The sequence below is a fragment of the Echinococcus granulosus genome (genome assembly GCF_000524195.1).
Source record: "Echinococcus granulosus chromosome Unknown EG_S00008, whole genome shotgun sequence".
Taxonomy (NCBI): Eukaryota; Metazoa; Platyhelminthes; class Cestoda; order Cyclophyllidea; family Taeniidae; genus Echinococcus; species Echinococcus granulosus.
The window spans coordinates 1,034,261-1,050,580 of NW_020170388.1; the positions used below are offsets into that span (position 1 = coordinate 1,034,261).

The 16,320-nt window shown below is 34.6% G+C and overlaps 1 protein-coding gene across 1 annotated transcript; it reads left to right on the plus strand. All coding sequences in view use genetic code 11, as the record gives it.

The window, feature by feature from the left end:
• Window positions 1–5,638: 5,638 nt before the first annotated feature.
• On the plus strand, window positions 5,639–15,503 carry EGR_01983 (hypothetical protein; the record flags this gene model as incomplete). The annotated part of the gene is made up of 2 exons (XM_024491232.1): window positions 5,639–5,794; window positions 15,483–15,503. The coding sequence occupies 2 exons, from the start codon at window positions 5,639–5,641 to the stop codon at window positions 15,501–15,503; spliced, it is 177 nt and encodes a 58-aa protein (XP_024354375.1).
• Window positions 15,504–16,320: the final 817 nt, after the last annotated feature.

Genomic DNA, 16,320 nt, shown 5'->3' on the forward strand with positions numbered 1-16,320 from the left:
ATGAATAAAATTTAATAGGATTAGTGCCATTGAGCAAATTTTGTTGCTTTTTAATTCACCTCTTTCGGTAAGTGCGGCCTCTTTATTTTTTTAGTCAAGTACCAAAGCATGATTTTACTTGTTAGGCACCAGGCTGTTTGTTGAAGTTTTAATGAATGACAACATATGTGGAATTCCAAATCCTTGTATTGTTTTAAGCAGATTTCTGTTAAAATCAGATACCTTGCCTTATGTCTTTTTAGATGGAAGTGAGTACTAAAAAAATAAGGCTAAATTACATATCTTTCTATCTTCCATTTGTTTTAATAAGGGTGAACTATATCAACACTGGTGAAAATTATACTCACCCATCTACTCATTGGAGATTTCAAGGACCAAAATATTTTTCTAATCTAGCTTACTCGAGACCTGCTTCCATTTGCGATTACACATAGTTGAATTATGCTGCAATATGTGCTTTTTTATTGTGCCTTTTAGGCGAGATGCCGTCAGTAATTTAAACCTCGTATCGGATTGGCCGCTGTCGACCTTCGGGAAAGAAACGTACCATAAACACGCATAGTCGTGATACTTGTACCCCTTTCATTACCACTATCCACTAAAGCATGTCCTCGACTAAGCCATCTGCTCTTTATAAGGGTATGATAGCTGAGTTGGAGGAGGAAAATACTAAGACTATTGCAATGCAATATGCATTTTCTCATAATTAGAAAGTTTTTACCCGAAACAACGGAGACTTGCTTCATAGGACATTAGAAATACAAAATTGTCATAAATATTGCTAATGATTTTTCCTGCAGTAACAAGTACTTACTTCAAGTGCTCCATATCTAGTCACTTTAATGATACACAAAGGAAAAGATGAAGCATAGGGATACAAAATAGATATGTACTGATTTACCTTGCAGAAATTTACAGCCCTTTCTCTCGCTAACTCATTTTCAAATAGGGACTTGTAATTTTAAAAAGCACTATTGTCTGCCAATGGTGAAAAGAATAGTTTTGGCTCCCTTAGTCGACACTGATAGATTTATTTCATCAAAAACTTTAATAACAATTGCTTATATATTCATTCTAAATGCTCAAGAAACTCCTTGGATTGCTTCTGGCTTTTACTACTAGATTTATTCGAAATTTATTTTTTAGAAATGATTAGTTTTGACATAGGGTAAAAAAGGAATTTCGCAGAATTTGTCATGACAATTTATGCTTTGTATCCTTTTGTGGTATTTTATGAGCCCTAGATGGCGACCACTTATTATTGAAAATTCAGAACACTGTGACAAACTTTTCCGAACCCTTTATTTTGAAGTCAAATTTGTTCTCACACGCCCCTTGCAATGCTTCACAGTTACAATTTCCCATGACAACGAATTCTTTTTTTTAAAGTAAATTTATTTTGGCCTCCCATGGACTTAGTTGACAGCGGAGTATTTTTGCAAACTTGAGACATTGCTGTTTTGGATTAATCGGAGCCAAAATGTGTCCTAACTTAACACAGTAGTATTAAGACGCAAAAACTGTGTAGAATCAGTTCAAAAAGCTCAAGCCACTCATTTTGTATTAATGCAATTGCAAAATATCATTCCCAACACAAAGAATTTGTAAAAAATATAAAATGAATGTTTCTTTTAAAGTTTTGGTAATATGTGGTCTTACAAGAATTTAGCGTGAACCGAGACTAAATAATGAACTGCCTAAAACAGCATGACACCCTTTCGGTAACTATTATATTCTAATCTATTTACGTCACTTACCAAGATGTGTAGTTAGATGGATAACGGAGTAAATGGCAGTATTTCACAGATTTACACAAAATCGCCAAATAATAAGCATATAATTTGTCAAAAAGGCAAGAGCTTTGAAAATTTGCAATTCAAAATTCACTCTTTATCCATTAAGTGCCTGTCAGATTCATTTTCGAAGAATTTTAAATGATATAGTTAAATTCCAGTGCTTGGATATGTGCATATGTAAAGATGGGTGTACAAATTCCGGTTAATTTTTCTGTTCTTAATTAAAGAGAGCCATCGTAACAGAAACAGAATAGGTCTTAGTTCTAAGCATTCTTATAAATCATCTCCAATAAATTTGTTTGGATTCTTACGGCTTTTATTTAACTATGGTATTCACTATATATTACTAATTCAGGCAGCACTAATCCACATAATTAAGAAAAGTCAAACTTTAAAGGCATGAGCAGTAATAAATGCTAAATTAAATGATGTAAATCCTGCTGCGGGCTTTGGTGAAGGAGCCGGGCAATAAAGCGCTTTATACGAACAAATTTGGCAATTACCGGACGTCAATTTCTTAAGCTGTAAAAGCTTTTAAAAGTATTAGGCAAAGAAATTTACGATTATTTGACCCATTAACCTTCAATAATTAACCTTCTATAATTTTGTCCCCATACATGTAAATATTCACGGTGTACATAAAACAAATATTTTTGAATAAGCCTTTAATTGCTAAATTTTGGCTTTTCAAAGGAGTATTAAAACCAAAAGGGAAAAAACGAATAAAAATAGCTCAAAATGGGAGGCTGTCTTTTTGTATAGCAGAATGATGGAACCTTATTTCCTATTTTTTTTCCTCCTTCGTCCAAAAGAACTCCTGGGTAACGCCACCAGCAGCCGCATATCTTGCAAATAAAAGGAGAACTTTTAATAAAGCTTAAACTATACCTGGGAGAACGTTAGCTTTAACTTCAGGCCAAGAGAGTAGGTCTAGTGTCATAACTATAAAAGTATTAAATTTTTAATGCATTTTTATATTCAATCTTTTATATGTACACCTGACTTTTTCACAACGGAATAAGTAGATCTTAGAAGGCCATGTTACATTTTCTTTATTCAAAAGACAGTCACAATCAGACGGATTATTCAATGGAAACTGACTATAAATTACTTAAAAATGTGCGTCAAATGGTTCAAAAAAACTTAAATCTCTACAAAATTGCGAAAAATGTTTGAAATGGTAGCACTATTTGAGAAAGCATACTAATAACAAGTGAAGCAGCAGCATTTTGACCAGAATTTGTGAATGACCCAGTCAAACACTAGGGAACTAAGGCGTTTTACCATACTAGTTGCGCTATAAGATTTTAAGAAAAACCACATCTGCGTTTGCGTTGGTTACGCTTTTTCCCATTGTCAAAAGCCACAGGTAGAAAAAACTGCTGTCCCTATTTGTTTATTATCTTGTCAGGGAGTTAAACAGAATCATTTTGTACACTAAAGCACAAATGGATCCAAAGTGCACAAGTAGATCAAATTTGAACGTCGAATTTCTTTCCTAAAATTTGAGTTGCATTTCGCTTTCTATGGTATTTTCGTATTTTTCGAATATTTTCTCAAATTGATATCGCAGAAAACGACGGTCCAATAAAGAGATTACACATGCAGTCTATTGGACAGGATGCTTGATTTTACAAGAGGAATTACAGCGACAATTTTTTTAGAATGATCAGTGTACGCTAGGGCAAGGTGGTATCAGGGGATCAGTCTCCCAAGCCACTTAAGCTATCGAACTATCAAATGGTTTACTCTATTGCTACCAACTAATTTGACTCCATTAAATAAACTTTCACTATATATCCCAAAACAGTTTGAAAAGTTTGTAGATACTGAGGGCTGTGCTACAATTCGACAAAATAGCCGGAGTAATCCAAGCACTTTACAAATAGTCTTTAACCAAGTAGTACATTAGCATTTAAAAATCTGTACCAACAAATAAGCGCCCATCCAGCTTTTTAAAGTTTCTATTTGAGTAACCAATTTTCTAACAAATATTTGGTTAATTTGTTAATAAACTAATCATGTATTCAGAATTGCTAATCTCAAAAATTTTGCAATTTAAATGCAATAATTCTTTCAAAATGGCGCTTTTTAGCTTGCAATCCATTTGATCACTCCTCACAAAACAAATGATAGGGAATTGCTGAATTATGGTAGGAAGTGTTCAATTTTTATTATAGGTTGCAATAAATCGAAATGTCATAGCCCCAAGTACTAACTTAACTAAAAACAGTAGAACTTGGAGCATATGCAACCAGAGTAGCGATTGCAGAATTCACTATTACTCAGTCATACAGTTTCTCTTTTTTTAGAACGGACCTAAAACAAACAGGTTTTTTGTGACATCATTGGCTATTGTTGAGAAAATGACCATCGCAGCCGCATATTGTGACTGTGAATTCGACAAATATGACACTGTGGTTGAAGCAATGCTTTGTGTGAGTCTGAATGCTTCAAAATAACCTCCCTCGAGGCCTTTGTTATTTTCCCATCTATTAATTTAGAAATGCACCTTGTTGAATTAAAAGCCTGTGACTTCAAATAATTTTTGACGAAATTGTCTAAAAGAAGAAACTTATGTGAGTAACTGAAAATTTTTTGCAAAGTTTTATTTCACTTCAATTTTTATATGCTCTTTGGGAAAATATTCGGTTAGGTATCAGTCTAAAGCAAAAAATGGAGAAGCGATACACCATCCATAAGTTAGATAAAGTTTGATACAGCCATTTTAAATGGGCAGTTTCAACGAGGCGTTCTGATGCAATCGCAAGTGTCAGTCGTTTGAAGTCCGGTTCGGCTGAAGCGGCAACTCCTAGGACACTCCTGCAAACATCATTCATATTTTTGCAATTTTTCAATATCACCGTGGCTTCAATGAAGTAAAGATGGTAGTTACACTCCTCTTATCTTTGTCAGCAGATCAAAGTCCTGAAGTTCACAACTTAAGTCTGCTCCTCGTATCTTGAGTAATTGGACTCATTTTTTCTCTCTAGACAAATTATTCACCTAATTTATTTAGGCGTAAACAAGTTTGTTACGTAGTATATTAATTATGCATCTTGAGGCTAAAGCATGTTTACAAATTTGATTATAATTAAGAGTTTGAGAACTGAATTGCCGCATAAAAGTGGAAACACGAGGGATTCGAAATAAAATGTGGTAATTCATTAAACAGACCAAGTAAAGTTTTATACTAAATGCCATCGTTGAGGGGGCTTGGTTCTCTTTTTATCCTTTAAAAGAGGCTTGATAGTCGAAAAATTTCGACACGCTTAAAAAATGAAAAAAGGTGTTTTGAACTCCAGTGAAATGTAAAAATTACTTTTTATGGAATCATAATCCAGTTTGGGAAGGGAAGGGAGGAGTACAATAAAGTGTTGTGAAAAATACGAAGAAACATATTTCTGGAAGAATTAATCTTTTAGCATGAGAGGCAGTCGGCATTCTGGACAAGTGTAAAGCGACAACTTGTTTGTAACAAAATGGCACTAATTTAAATTGAATCCATAATTATGTTATGGCTCCAGTAGTAAGGATCTTCTGTTTTCATATCAATGATTTAACGCTTTTTCCACAGCTTTTATAACTGCGAGCCACTATCGCTTCTGCAGCTCTGGATAAGGGTTTATTTCGAGGTATACATAATTTTGTTTTAAAAAAGTATTTAAAAGTAATTAAAAGAATAGCTTTTCATTTATTTTATTTCCATCCTGTAACAGAAGAAAGCGCGTCCTAATTACGTATTCACATATGCGGGATTTTCAGTAACTGGGGGCTATCCTACCGTCTGGACAGTAAATTCGTCACTTTTCCTATCACTGAAGCCGGCGCTTTCAGTTTTAATGGGGCAGCGCCTCTTGGCGACTCTAGGTAATGCTATTAGTGGCTACTGCGGTGGCCTCCTCGACTCAATCCAATCACTAAAGGTGGAAGCAGCAACATATGCCAAGACTGCCCTGCTCACTGCTGCTACTGCTGCCGCCGCCAAAGCGACGGCGGTAGTGCTTTTCTTAGACCTTTTCTTACAGGCTTCATTAGTGGGCCTGCTGTGAATACAACAGCTTTATCTGCAAGATCAAATCAACTTAAAATGCTATTATTTTACTTTAGGTGTGAGTGAGTAAATTTAGGCATATGTATGTGTAAAGCCTAACTAATCCATTAGCTAGAAACAGCCCAGACTGTCGTTTACTAGTGTATCAGAAGTATACGGATATCTGCTTGACCTGAGCCTTGATCACGATCAGTGTGCATGTTAACTCATGCTCCTCCCATATTCCCATTTAAAATGCCAGGATATTTGACCCTTCGGGCTGAACCACAGAGGCCTTACAGATGGTATTTTCAGTCTTTTTGAAGAGCCATTATTGATGACTTAGGGACTCTTTGAAAAGGTTATAATGTGTCCACATCTGTCAGTACATAGCCAAGCAGGAAAGAACGATTACTTTTTAAGCCACCTACAACGTAGGTTTATAACTGGATACGGTGTCTAAAAGTGCACAGCAGTATATCCATACCTAAAGTACACGTTAAGCCTCTGTTTTACTGCATGACAAGGAGGAATTTGGTCTCAATTTTTTCATTAAGGTGTCATCATTGCTCATGATGTCAAGGAGGTACTCTTCGTTTTTCTGCAAAGCTTAACCAACTATCTATCGGTAAGTCAGTCGCAGAAACAGACATCAGTACTCGGTTGAAATTGAACTTTCTGTTTAACATTCTTCAAAGCAGTTTGTGGGTGCGTTATCATCTATGTGCTTATCAAATGAACTTTACACCTTATTGGCGCCTTTGATGACAATTGATATTTTCCACCGTAATCGTTTAGAGTCATCCAAATTGCCTGTAGGAACCTTCAGAGAATACTAGCAACACCTCTTCCTCTCGATTTCAATAGACCACCTCGTCTGCCCATTAAGCTGGAGTAATATGGTGGTGAAGTGAGCCGTAGTACTTTTTCTTTGATCAACGTGTTCGGGAGTCTGTTTGACCTAAAATCTGGTGAAGGACTTGTAACACCTATAGTTGCATAGGAAAGACTACAGGTGTTACCTCTGAGCACTTGGAAAAATAGCAAAAGAGGAAGAGATAACAGACATCATCGAATGGCACGACAGGGTTATGATAAATTAGTATCAATGGTTTTCTACCCAAGTTTAAGGTAATAAGAGAACTTTCGAGGTGTTTGCTACTTGTTGGCATTGCCGACAACTTCTTACAAAGTGACCACCATCTTTTCCATTGATAGCCAATAAACACAACCATTGGCTATGGACTTAATGAGGCAAACTCTAGAATGTTCTGAATAAAATTAGTAGAGTAGCCTGAGATGCAATTAGGCGGACAACATAATACAGTAGTCAAACGCCAAGCAGCCTTTGGTAATGCACATTTATCTGCGGTAATGGAGCAGTAGGCGAAGGTAGCTGCTTAGATTGCATTTCCTACATCAATAGGCTGTGGAAATTTGTCCGTTTCGGAACATATACATCGTTTGTAGGAAATGGTATGATGATAAGTAAAAGACAGAAAACTAAACGTCAGAGACAATAAATCACAGACACATTTAAGACCCTTTTTAAATCTTAGATTAAATAAGCCTATGCTTTAATTATTGTCCATCTTATCGCTTATTTTCATTTTAGGTGGTTCGACTTTAAAGATACCTATATGTATATTCTAACCAGCAACAATTTTAGGATAAGTAACTATTTGTAACCCGAAGTTTTAAGCTGTTTATTTTATCCCTAAAAAGAATAGATATGCTTGCTTCTGAGGGCCTGCTTATAATATTTGGATTTCAGGAAGCATGTTAAGTGAATTAACTAATAAAACAGGCGTGAGATTGAACCGAATTGCACCTATATACCTCAAAAGTTTTAAGTTTAGTGCGATTTGAAAATGTCCTGTACAAAACAAAGGTGCCATTTTATAACTAATAAGGGGATAAGACAGAGATATTATTAAAAGATACACGCATTAAAGAGAATTTAGTAAAAGATTTTTGCTATTTCTCTCTAAAGGTTGTCTCTATCAAAAGAAACAGTCAAAATGAAGAAGAAAGAGTGATTGCGTACAAATTTTACGAGGAAACACTGACCGTTCACATACAAGATTTTATTTTCGGGTGCAAGAATTCTTAGATTAAAGGTACATCTTTGACCGCCGCCAAAGACGTTAGTGGTCACATATGATGCTCGCATCGTTAGGTAAATTAATCGCTTTTTAAAGGAAATGGGAATTAACCTCACTTGCTAAAATACAGATCACTTTGTGCTTCAATAAAGTTAAAGCTGACATGCCTACATGCAAAATGCGTTTAATCAAAGAGCAAATCAAAACACAGCTTTTTAATACATGCTCCATAGTAGATTAAAATCTAATGTTAACTTGGTAAATACAAGTGGTTAAAGTATCAATAGGGATTTCATATGGAAGATTGGGTCGCTCGTATACTATTTATTCACAACCTTTTTAGAACGAAATGACATAGGTAACGTATTTTTACCAAATAAAATACCTGGACCTAATTTCTGCTTATTTTCTAAACAGATATCACCTGTTTTGAGTCAGAAATGTCACGCATTGGTAACTAATGCCTATAATCACCGCCAAAATTGGTAAGCAACATGCATAAATTCATCGGAGATCTAGAGTTAAGAGTACAAGGGGTGAGAGTTGCAACTATTGCTTGGAAAAGTCCATTAAGTGTTGTTAATAGGTATAAATAATACCCTTTTCCAGCTAGATGCGCTGCTCTTGATAAGCACCCTCTATGATGAGTGAAACGAGTTTATTAATTTAATTATCAGGGAGATTTTATTGTCAGAAAGGAGTTACCAAGACGGCTTCTCTAATTTGGCTTAAAAGCAAAGATTAATGAGTGAATTTTGCTGAAAATACATCAACAAAAAAATGAAACAAGAGGCTTACGGGTAATTTTTCCAGGTATATGAAAAATCTTATATTAAATATAGTAATTACTGTAATTTGCCCACCAAAAGTGGTGCATTAAAAAGGTCTGACTTCCTGAAGAAGTACGGGGAAATTTCTCTCCTACTAAATTTTTTTTGGATTCTTTGAGAATTAAGCATGTATTGTGTGTTAAACTGTCGGTCTAAGAAAGTGGTGTAGGCAGACGAAAAAGCTGTATCTACCCTATTAGTTGGAGGCCGTGGGAAAGCATATAGTAATAGCATTTAAGACCGTTTAAATCATGTTGAAGACGAGAAAAACATCAGCAGAGATGAAATAGAAAGTTTATAGTGCATTGCGGTGTCAATGGAGTGCAGCCAGTGGTACAAAAATACGAATTAACTTGATAAATCAAGCATAACTTTCACTTTCTGTCTTGCCAACAATGTGTACAAAGTCTCCATTGAAAATATTTTAGGTGTATGGAAATTTATAAAGCTTTACATCTAGTTTAGAATTTATATTAAAAATGAGGGCTTAATATTATGTGGTCTACAATAACATACGATATAGAAAATTATAAGTTTGGCAATTCATAAACTGGGCGTTAGAACTTACTCTATGGTCATTTTAAACGTTATTTTACTTAAAATGTGGTAGTTTAAAGGGACATCGGGGTGTCATTTACTAGTCGTGGAAGATTGAATGCAAACAATGGAAGTCTGTGATAATTTTTAGGGACAATATTTATTTCTATAAGCCACTGAGAGTTATAAAAACTTTAAGTTGATATTTTATAAAGTCTTAATAAACTGATTAAGCCAATATTTTTGATGAAATAACGAGTTATAATGCAGCAATCGTGAAACACAGAGAAGTAAGCCTAATTCACTTTGAATGCCAAATGATGCTGTTTGAAGTATTTAATATTTATTTAATGGTTTCAAATATATGAAGTTACTGCAGATCTTAGTCCATGGCATATTTCATATGCTTGCACATTGAGAAAGATGGAGAATGATTTTCTATTCTTTTAAGTAAACCGAGATTTTTGAATACACAGTGAGGCATTGGTATCTATAATTTTTCACAATCAAGTGCGACATGAAGTATGTAACAGTAGAATTCACTAATGTGTGTCCCATTTTGCTTCCTCACCGACTACTCTATGTGTGGACATGCTCATGCATATATTCCCACTCGTTGGGCGCAAAAGGCAACTTCCAAAAAACCTTTTATCTGGCAACAGCACCAATATATCTCACTCTTCCAAAAGTAACACCCTATACTACATTACTGGCTAATCAGTCTTTCATTGTGCAAGAGCATGTAACATGAGAAGATAATGTGTAAAATCTTGACAAATATGTGCCAATTTCTGTAGAGTGAGGCATTTTGCTTTGCAAAGGAGAATTATACGACGAATAGGTGCCGACTTTTGTAGATTTTAAAAGCAACTAATCATTAAGTTTTGGTATATTTTATTTGCTACTTTAGGGAAACGACTGCTTAGATGATAATAAAAACAATTTGGAATTGGCCTCTTTAATAAAAATATATAAAAGTTGATTTTTATAGATAAACGCACCCAACAATTTTACAAAATCGTTAAAGTCCTTTTGGAAGTAAATTTGAGCATGCCTACAGGTAAAAAATGTAATTATGGAGTCCCGAAGTATCCCTGAATAAGTAACCATAAAAAACCAGCAGGAGACGACATTTGCTTAAATGATATTTAGAAGACGGCAAACTACAGGTATCAAAATAACCTTTGTGTGCCCAGAAAGCCCTTAGAGTTAGCCGAGAAATCAAAATGAGCATGTTTTAGTAAAACGACTATCAAGAAAGTTTAAAAAGGCTACCAAACCCAAGACAACAAGAATCCTGGCTTTGTCAAAAGTACTTTAATATCTAATGCCAAATGTATATCAGCTTCTTTAATGACTCCTTTTAAGTCTTAAAACTCAAGCAAAATCAAAGGGATGACAAGTCAAAATTTAAGACGAGATTAAACTGCGTATATCTTTAAGTATATCTTTCTGACTTATTCTGGTTAAGGCATTAAGTCTTAAGTAAGTCATTAATTCACACCTTAGAGTACGTGATGTTATTGCCCTTAGTATAAGATTTGAATAGTTACATTTCATTCACTGAATAAAAGGAATTTATGCAAAAAAATACGTAAAAATTTGCTGACCAGTTAACGAGACGAAGGGTGCTCATTTTCCACAAAGAATGCTCAACTTCCTTTGGATTAAACTAACAACGGAGAAGATTACTTAAAATGAATGCTCATATTTGGCAAGTGAACTTATGTGAGCAATCAACGAACTCTAAAGACTACCTCCACAAATGGCTACATAGCAAACAAGGCACAAAATTTCCAACGTATGGAAAGTAAGCATCAAAATGTTATGCCATATTCCAACCAAGGGTGGTGCAATATTATTGTGCAAAACTTTCTTTTTTGCTCCGGAAATATGCTAATGGGTATTAGGATTCAAATTACTAATGATGCTACCGATTAAATATTAAATGGAGCAACTCGTTTATGCGAATATTAGTTACATAAAATCCTACCACACAATTTTTATTGTTGGCTGTTTAACCTTAGCACTCAATGATCATTAATACAGTAGATAGTGTCTATAAAACGAAAGGTAATGCCTTCAATGCATTTTGAATGAGACTTTTGTCTGCACCCCTAGTCTCAACTGTTTAAAGTCACGTACACCTGGTGGTGTAAAATTTCCACTACAAAGTACATTCAGAGCCACCCAGCAGATAATTTCTTGCAATCCTCAAATGAAATTTTATTACCACAGTAATTTCCTGTAAACTCCAATTGTGCTTGCTATTTCTCCACATTTTAGAATAAATTCAAAAACGGAAACTTCGGTGGAGTAAATCAAATGTGTCCCCCAAGCAAACTTCGGATGTTCGATGTTTTAACCAGTGTAATGTAATACTTTGATTATTCGTTGAGCTCCTTGTCTTAGTTTAGAGGGCACTTAAGGCTTGGCTTTTGTACTTCCGCTAAGTGGCATGATCGGATCATGTCAGTAGCCTATTACCCCTCGTGCACATTGAAAATGTGTAATCTTTAAGATTATTATGCGCAAAACAATACGACAAGTGCAGTAAAAATGTCTTTAATTATTTTCTTTCTTTTAACAAAGGTAGTTAGCTGAATTTGAATAGTAAAAACTGATAAATCATTCAAAATTAGTCTAGTAAAAATTGTCGAAATACAATCGCAATCATTAATTTTTTCTACCTACAAATTTATTGACGACCATTTGTTCTTTCTTGCAAATTGAAAAGGCCTGCACTAAAATTAGAGGGGAATAAAACGGAATCTTGATAGCATCAACCTACAGAACAGTCTACTTTGTCTTAAGAATATAATTACGTATTAGACGTTTTGCCTGCTTTTTATTTGTACCTTTGAACAAATGAACAGGAAATTTCAAAATATCAGGGTATCTTAACAGTTAGGCACAAATTATATTAGTAAGTGTAAAGTGTCAAAACAAGCTCATCAATGTAGCTTGATGCCAACAACTTGAAATTTTGGGTTTCACTTTTGCAGAATTCTTGATCCAAGCACAGTATGTACGTTTCAGTAGCAATACTAAATCAACCATTTCAAAATTAAAAGCATTTAATAGTTGAGGAGTAATCTAATCAAAGAAGGTGGTTATGGAGTGCAATTTCTTTAGATTCCTCACGATACTATTGTGCCTTTGTAAGGTTCAAGGATAATAGTGAAGAGTTAAAGTCATAAGCGAAATGATGGCAGCCGATGTGGTAGTGTAAGACAATCAAAAGCCAGAGCTCCAGTGATGAGTACATGCCAAAAATTAGTCAGCAAGTCATCACTCAGGTTCTTTCTCCAAATCAACCTCCCACGATTGATCGGTTGACCGTCTTGAGGGTTTTCACACCCGATTTGGATGTGGACTGCTTAACAAGCACAGCAGTGCCAGTCATTTTCATTTTAAAAAAATATCCCGCACCTCTTTTATGACATACGCAGTAAAAAGCCACTGAGACGCTATAAATATATAGTGCTTGAAAGGTATAGTTGGTAAAAAAGACAAATAGACCAAAACTAAAAATATGTTTGAGCAGGCTTTATTCTTAGTATCAGAATTAATTACTTAATTTTCTTTGAGTTAAACAAAGTGTTACAAATCTAAGAAACTTATCTAGACAAACAATTTAGTTAAAGGGACTGTAAATCCTTAGTATCTAAGGCGTGGTTCATAATGCATGAACTGCTTTGAGATCAGGTATTGGTTTTAATAGGTTTTTTGCTCAAACGCAAACCTCTTGAGTGTTTTGTTCTAAGGTCTGTTTTAAAGCTGGACATCACAATATCGTAATAAACATCAGCCTAACCTGTTACTGTATTTAGTTGCGGGCTCTGGGGTATTGATCAAGATCAAGTAAAAACTTGGAGTTTCGTAGTATGTTCAAGTCTGTCTAGTAAGTATTGTGTATCTTTATTTCGCACTTTAAGATTATTGTACTTGCCTGTCAGATGTTGCTAATATTGTTATACAGTAATTGACTACTTTTGTTTAAACTTTAAGGGGCTAAAAGTGATGTTCTAACATTTGGTTTTTTAAGGAAAATCGAAATAACAAAACAATAGTCGCCAGACATGAATCATAGTATGGGACCAAATAAAGCATTTGCATTGTTTTACTACCAAAAGTTCTGCCTCTGTATAGGAGTAAAATCCCCCACTTAAGAAAAGATGAATAACTTTACATGGTAGGTCTTTTAGTGTGTGCCATTAAATGCATACAGGATGAATCATATCTAATTAATCACCGCTCTTCATGGGATAGATGATGAGTTTGTAGACTACGCTCTGAACTGGTAAACCAAAGCCGCCAAAATAGTCACTGTAAAATATCTCTCATGTTTAAAATCTTTAACATGACATACAATTTCCCTTATTTTTATGATCATCTGGAATAGGTGTGCAAAACTGTTATTTCTACATTTCGTTTGTAGCAAGCCAACTGATAGATTTTTATTCAAAGACGAGATTCTAAGCTTGAAGTAATACCTACTTTAGCAGCGATCCTTACAAAAGTTTGAACGCAGCGATAGCGCCAACTGATGACAGCCTCATCTAATTCATTGCAAATTTTTGCTTTGGTACTTTAAAATCTTGAAAGATCATCTACTGCGTTGAAAAACAGAATCACTGATTTTATGGAAAATTAAGTGGTAAATGTACATTAATGCAAACAGACAAATGCTTGGTTTATAACAAAACTTTAAAAAGGTGCTGCAGCATTTCGGTTCTTTTCTTAAAGATAAAAGAGAACATAGTGTCAGAGCACAATAAGGACTGCCGACGTGCGGAAGTGGTGCAAGCTACTGACATAACCAGGTGCAATGGCGGAGACCTAAGTACCTGCGAATTCAAAGCAAAGAGTGTAACATATAATCAAAATGGTAAAATACGTATAAATACAATTGGCTTCAACGTTATTATTGCCTTTAAATCTATTATGTATTACTGGGAAAGACTTTATTGTTAAAATGCAACCTATGGTGTACTTGTTTAATGCAGAAGCTGGGGAGGGATATTCTAAAGGTGCCTCTAAATAACAATCACCTAGGTACAATTGCCTCAAGAAGTCTTTTCGCTGTTGGATACCACTCAGTGATAAGTAAGTTTCTTTCCAAGTGAGTAACTGCTTTTGAACTTTAAAATGCTGCATTTTAGCTAAATAAAATATATCATCACTAGTGTCCTCTTTTTTTAAAATAATTTAGCTGATGATGGGCAGATCTTAACTGATTTTGATTGCAAAGATGCTCACGGATGCTAGCACGTGAAGATTCATAAATTGCGGTAAAGTAGAACTGAGAACATATTAGTTTGAGAAAAATTATTGGGAATTTGAGTCTAAAAGAAAATTAGCTTAAACAAAAATAAAACCAACTTTTGGTTGTGCAACTTTTTCATAGATAATAGGGCAAGCGTCGGTGCTCAAAATAAATTATTTGTGACACGACCATAATGCTCCAACTTAAAAACCTAATAAACTCTCATTTTCTTAAGTTTGATTAAACCCGAATACTTGAGATAATTGTACCTTTATCCAAAACAAACAAAACTGCTTGTCTGTTTTTGAGTAACCACACAAGGGTAAGTAGTGGTTTTATTAAACCCAATGATATGGTTCAACTAAATTTTGCAAGTTAATGCTAATGGTGCATAGTTAGCAGTCCTTCTTAAAGTAAAAAGTGTTTGCTGTAGGAAAAGTTGATTAATTTTCAAGGGTCGGTTGTAGAGCCATTAATTTCTGCACAATTAAAGCATTGTTTTAGACGGATTTTCTCGAGTATAAGTCAAGACAAAACTCATCAATCACATGGAAGCGGTGAAAACAATAAGGTTACCTCGGACCTATTCTTGCATCTAAAATGTCCTAGTAGCTGACGTCACATCTGATTTTGTAATATTGGTTGAGGGTTCATAAAATCTGTACCAGAAAAGCAAGCGGGAATGCAAACTTGGTCTATCAATTAAAAAATGTCACTGCTAAATTTGTAAGATTTTTATCCAATTACACCTATGAAAAAGGCAGAACAGTTAAATATTTACACCTGTTTATTATCGTCCAGCATTGCATCTAAGTGCAAAACGGACTTTGATAATGCATGTAACACTTCATTAATATATGGTGATATCTGGCAACCTGGAGGATACTTGGTGCAGTTTTTTTTCTTTTGTAGAAAACGCCCTCTTTAGTCTAGCTCAGTCAGCCTCAACAGCTGTTGAAATTAAAGAGCAAAAACGCTTTAAGGCGGCCGTTTCCGTGCATGCATTTTGTGTTCTAAAAACATTGCAAATTCAAAGGGACCGCACACCATCATTACGTTTCATGATGAATCTCATACTATTTCAGTCTTGATTTGCAGTCATAAACTAGGTAATCTGATGAAATTTTTTAATTAATCCGAAAAGCAGACCGACAATCTATTTTAGAAAGTGTGTTTTCTTTGTACAACTGCAGTGGTTTCAGCTGTATATAATCAAAATATGGAACAATAATCAGTATATTAATGGCTACTTTGATAAGTACAAGATTGTTTTTATTGTCATTGACGCAAATAGAAGTAGAGTCATGTGCATACATGGATAATTGAACTTGCGATTTTCTTGACAACATCACAAGAGAAAAGACTCTTCACAGCATTTAAGAGTCAAATATATAACTTAAATTTTTAAATTTTCTGAAAAGCAAAATAGAGCTGCCAGCCTCTTAAGATTGAAGCTAAAAATGCAGAGTAAATTAGGGCAGTTTTCGCATAAAAGAAATTTAAAATATGACTTTTAAAGGCTACTGTTTCACTCGTTGCCAGAAAACTATCCACCTAATTACACTAATAAATTTTTATGGAAAACAATTTTTCATGCATTCGATTGCAATGAAAACATACAAGTTTGGCTTAACTTGAACCAATATTTACTATCATTCAAGTTAATAAGTTATGCGACAATAATTCGTAAATATCTTCTAGCACTAGAGAAAATGATACTTCTAGTTGCCTTTCATAACAAACTTATAAA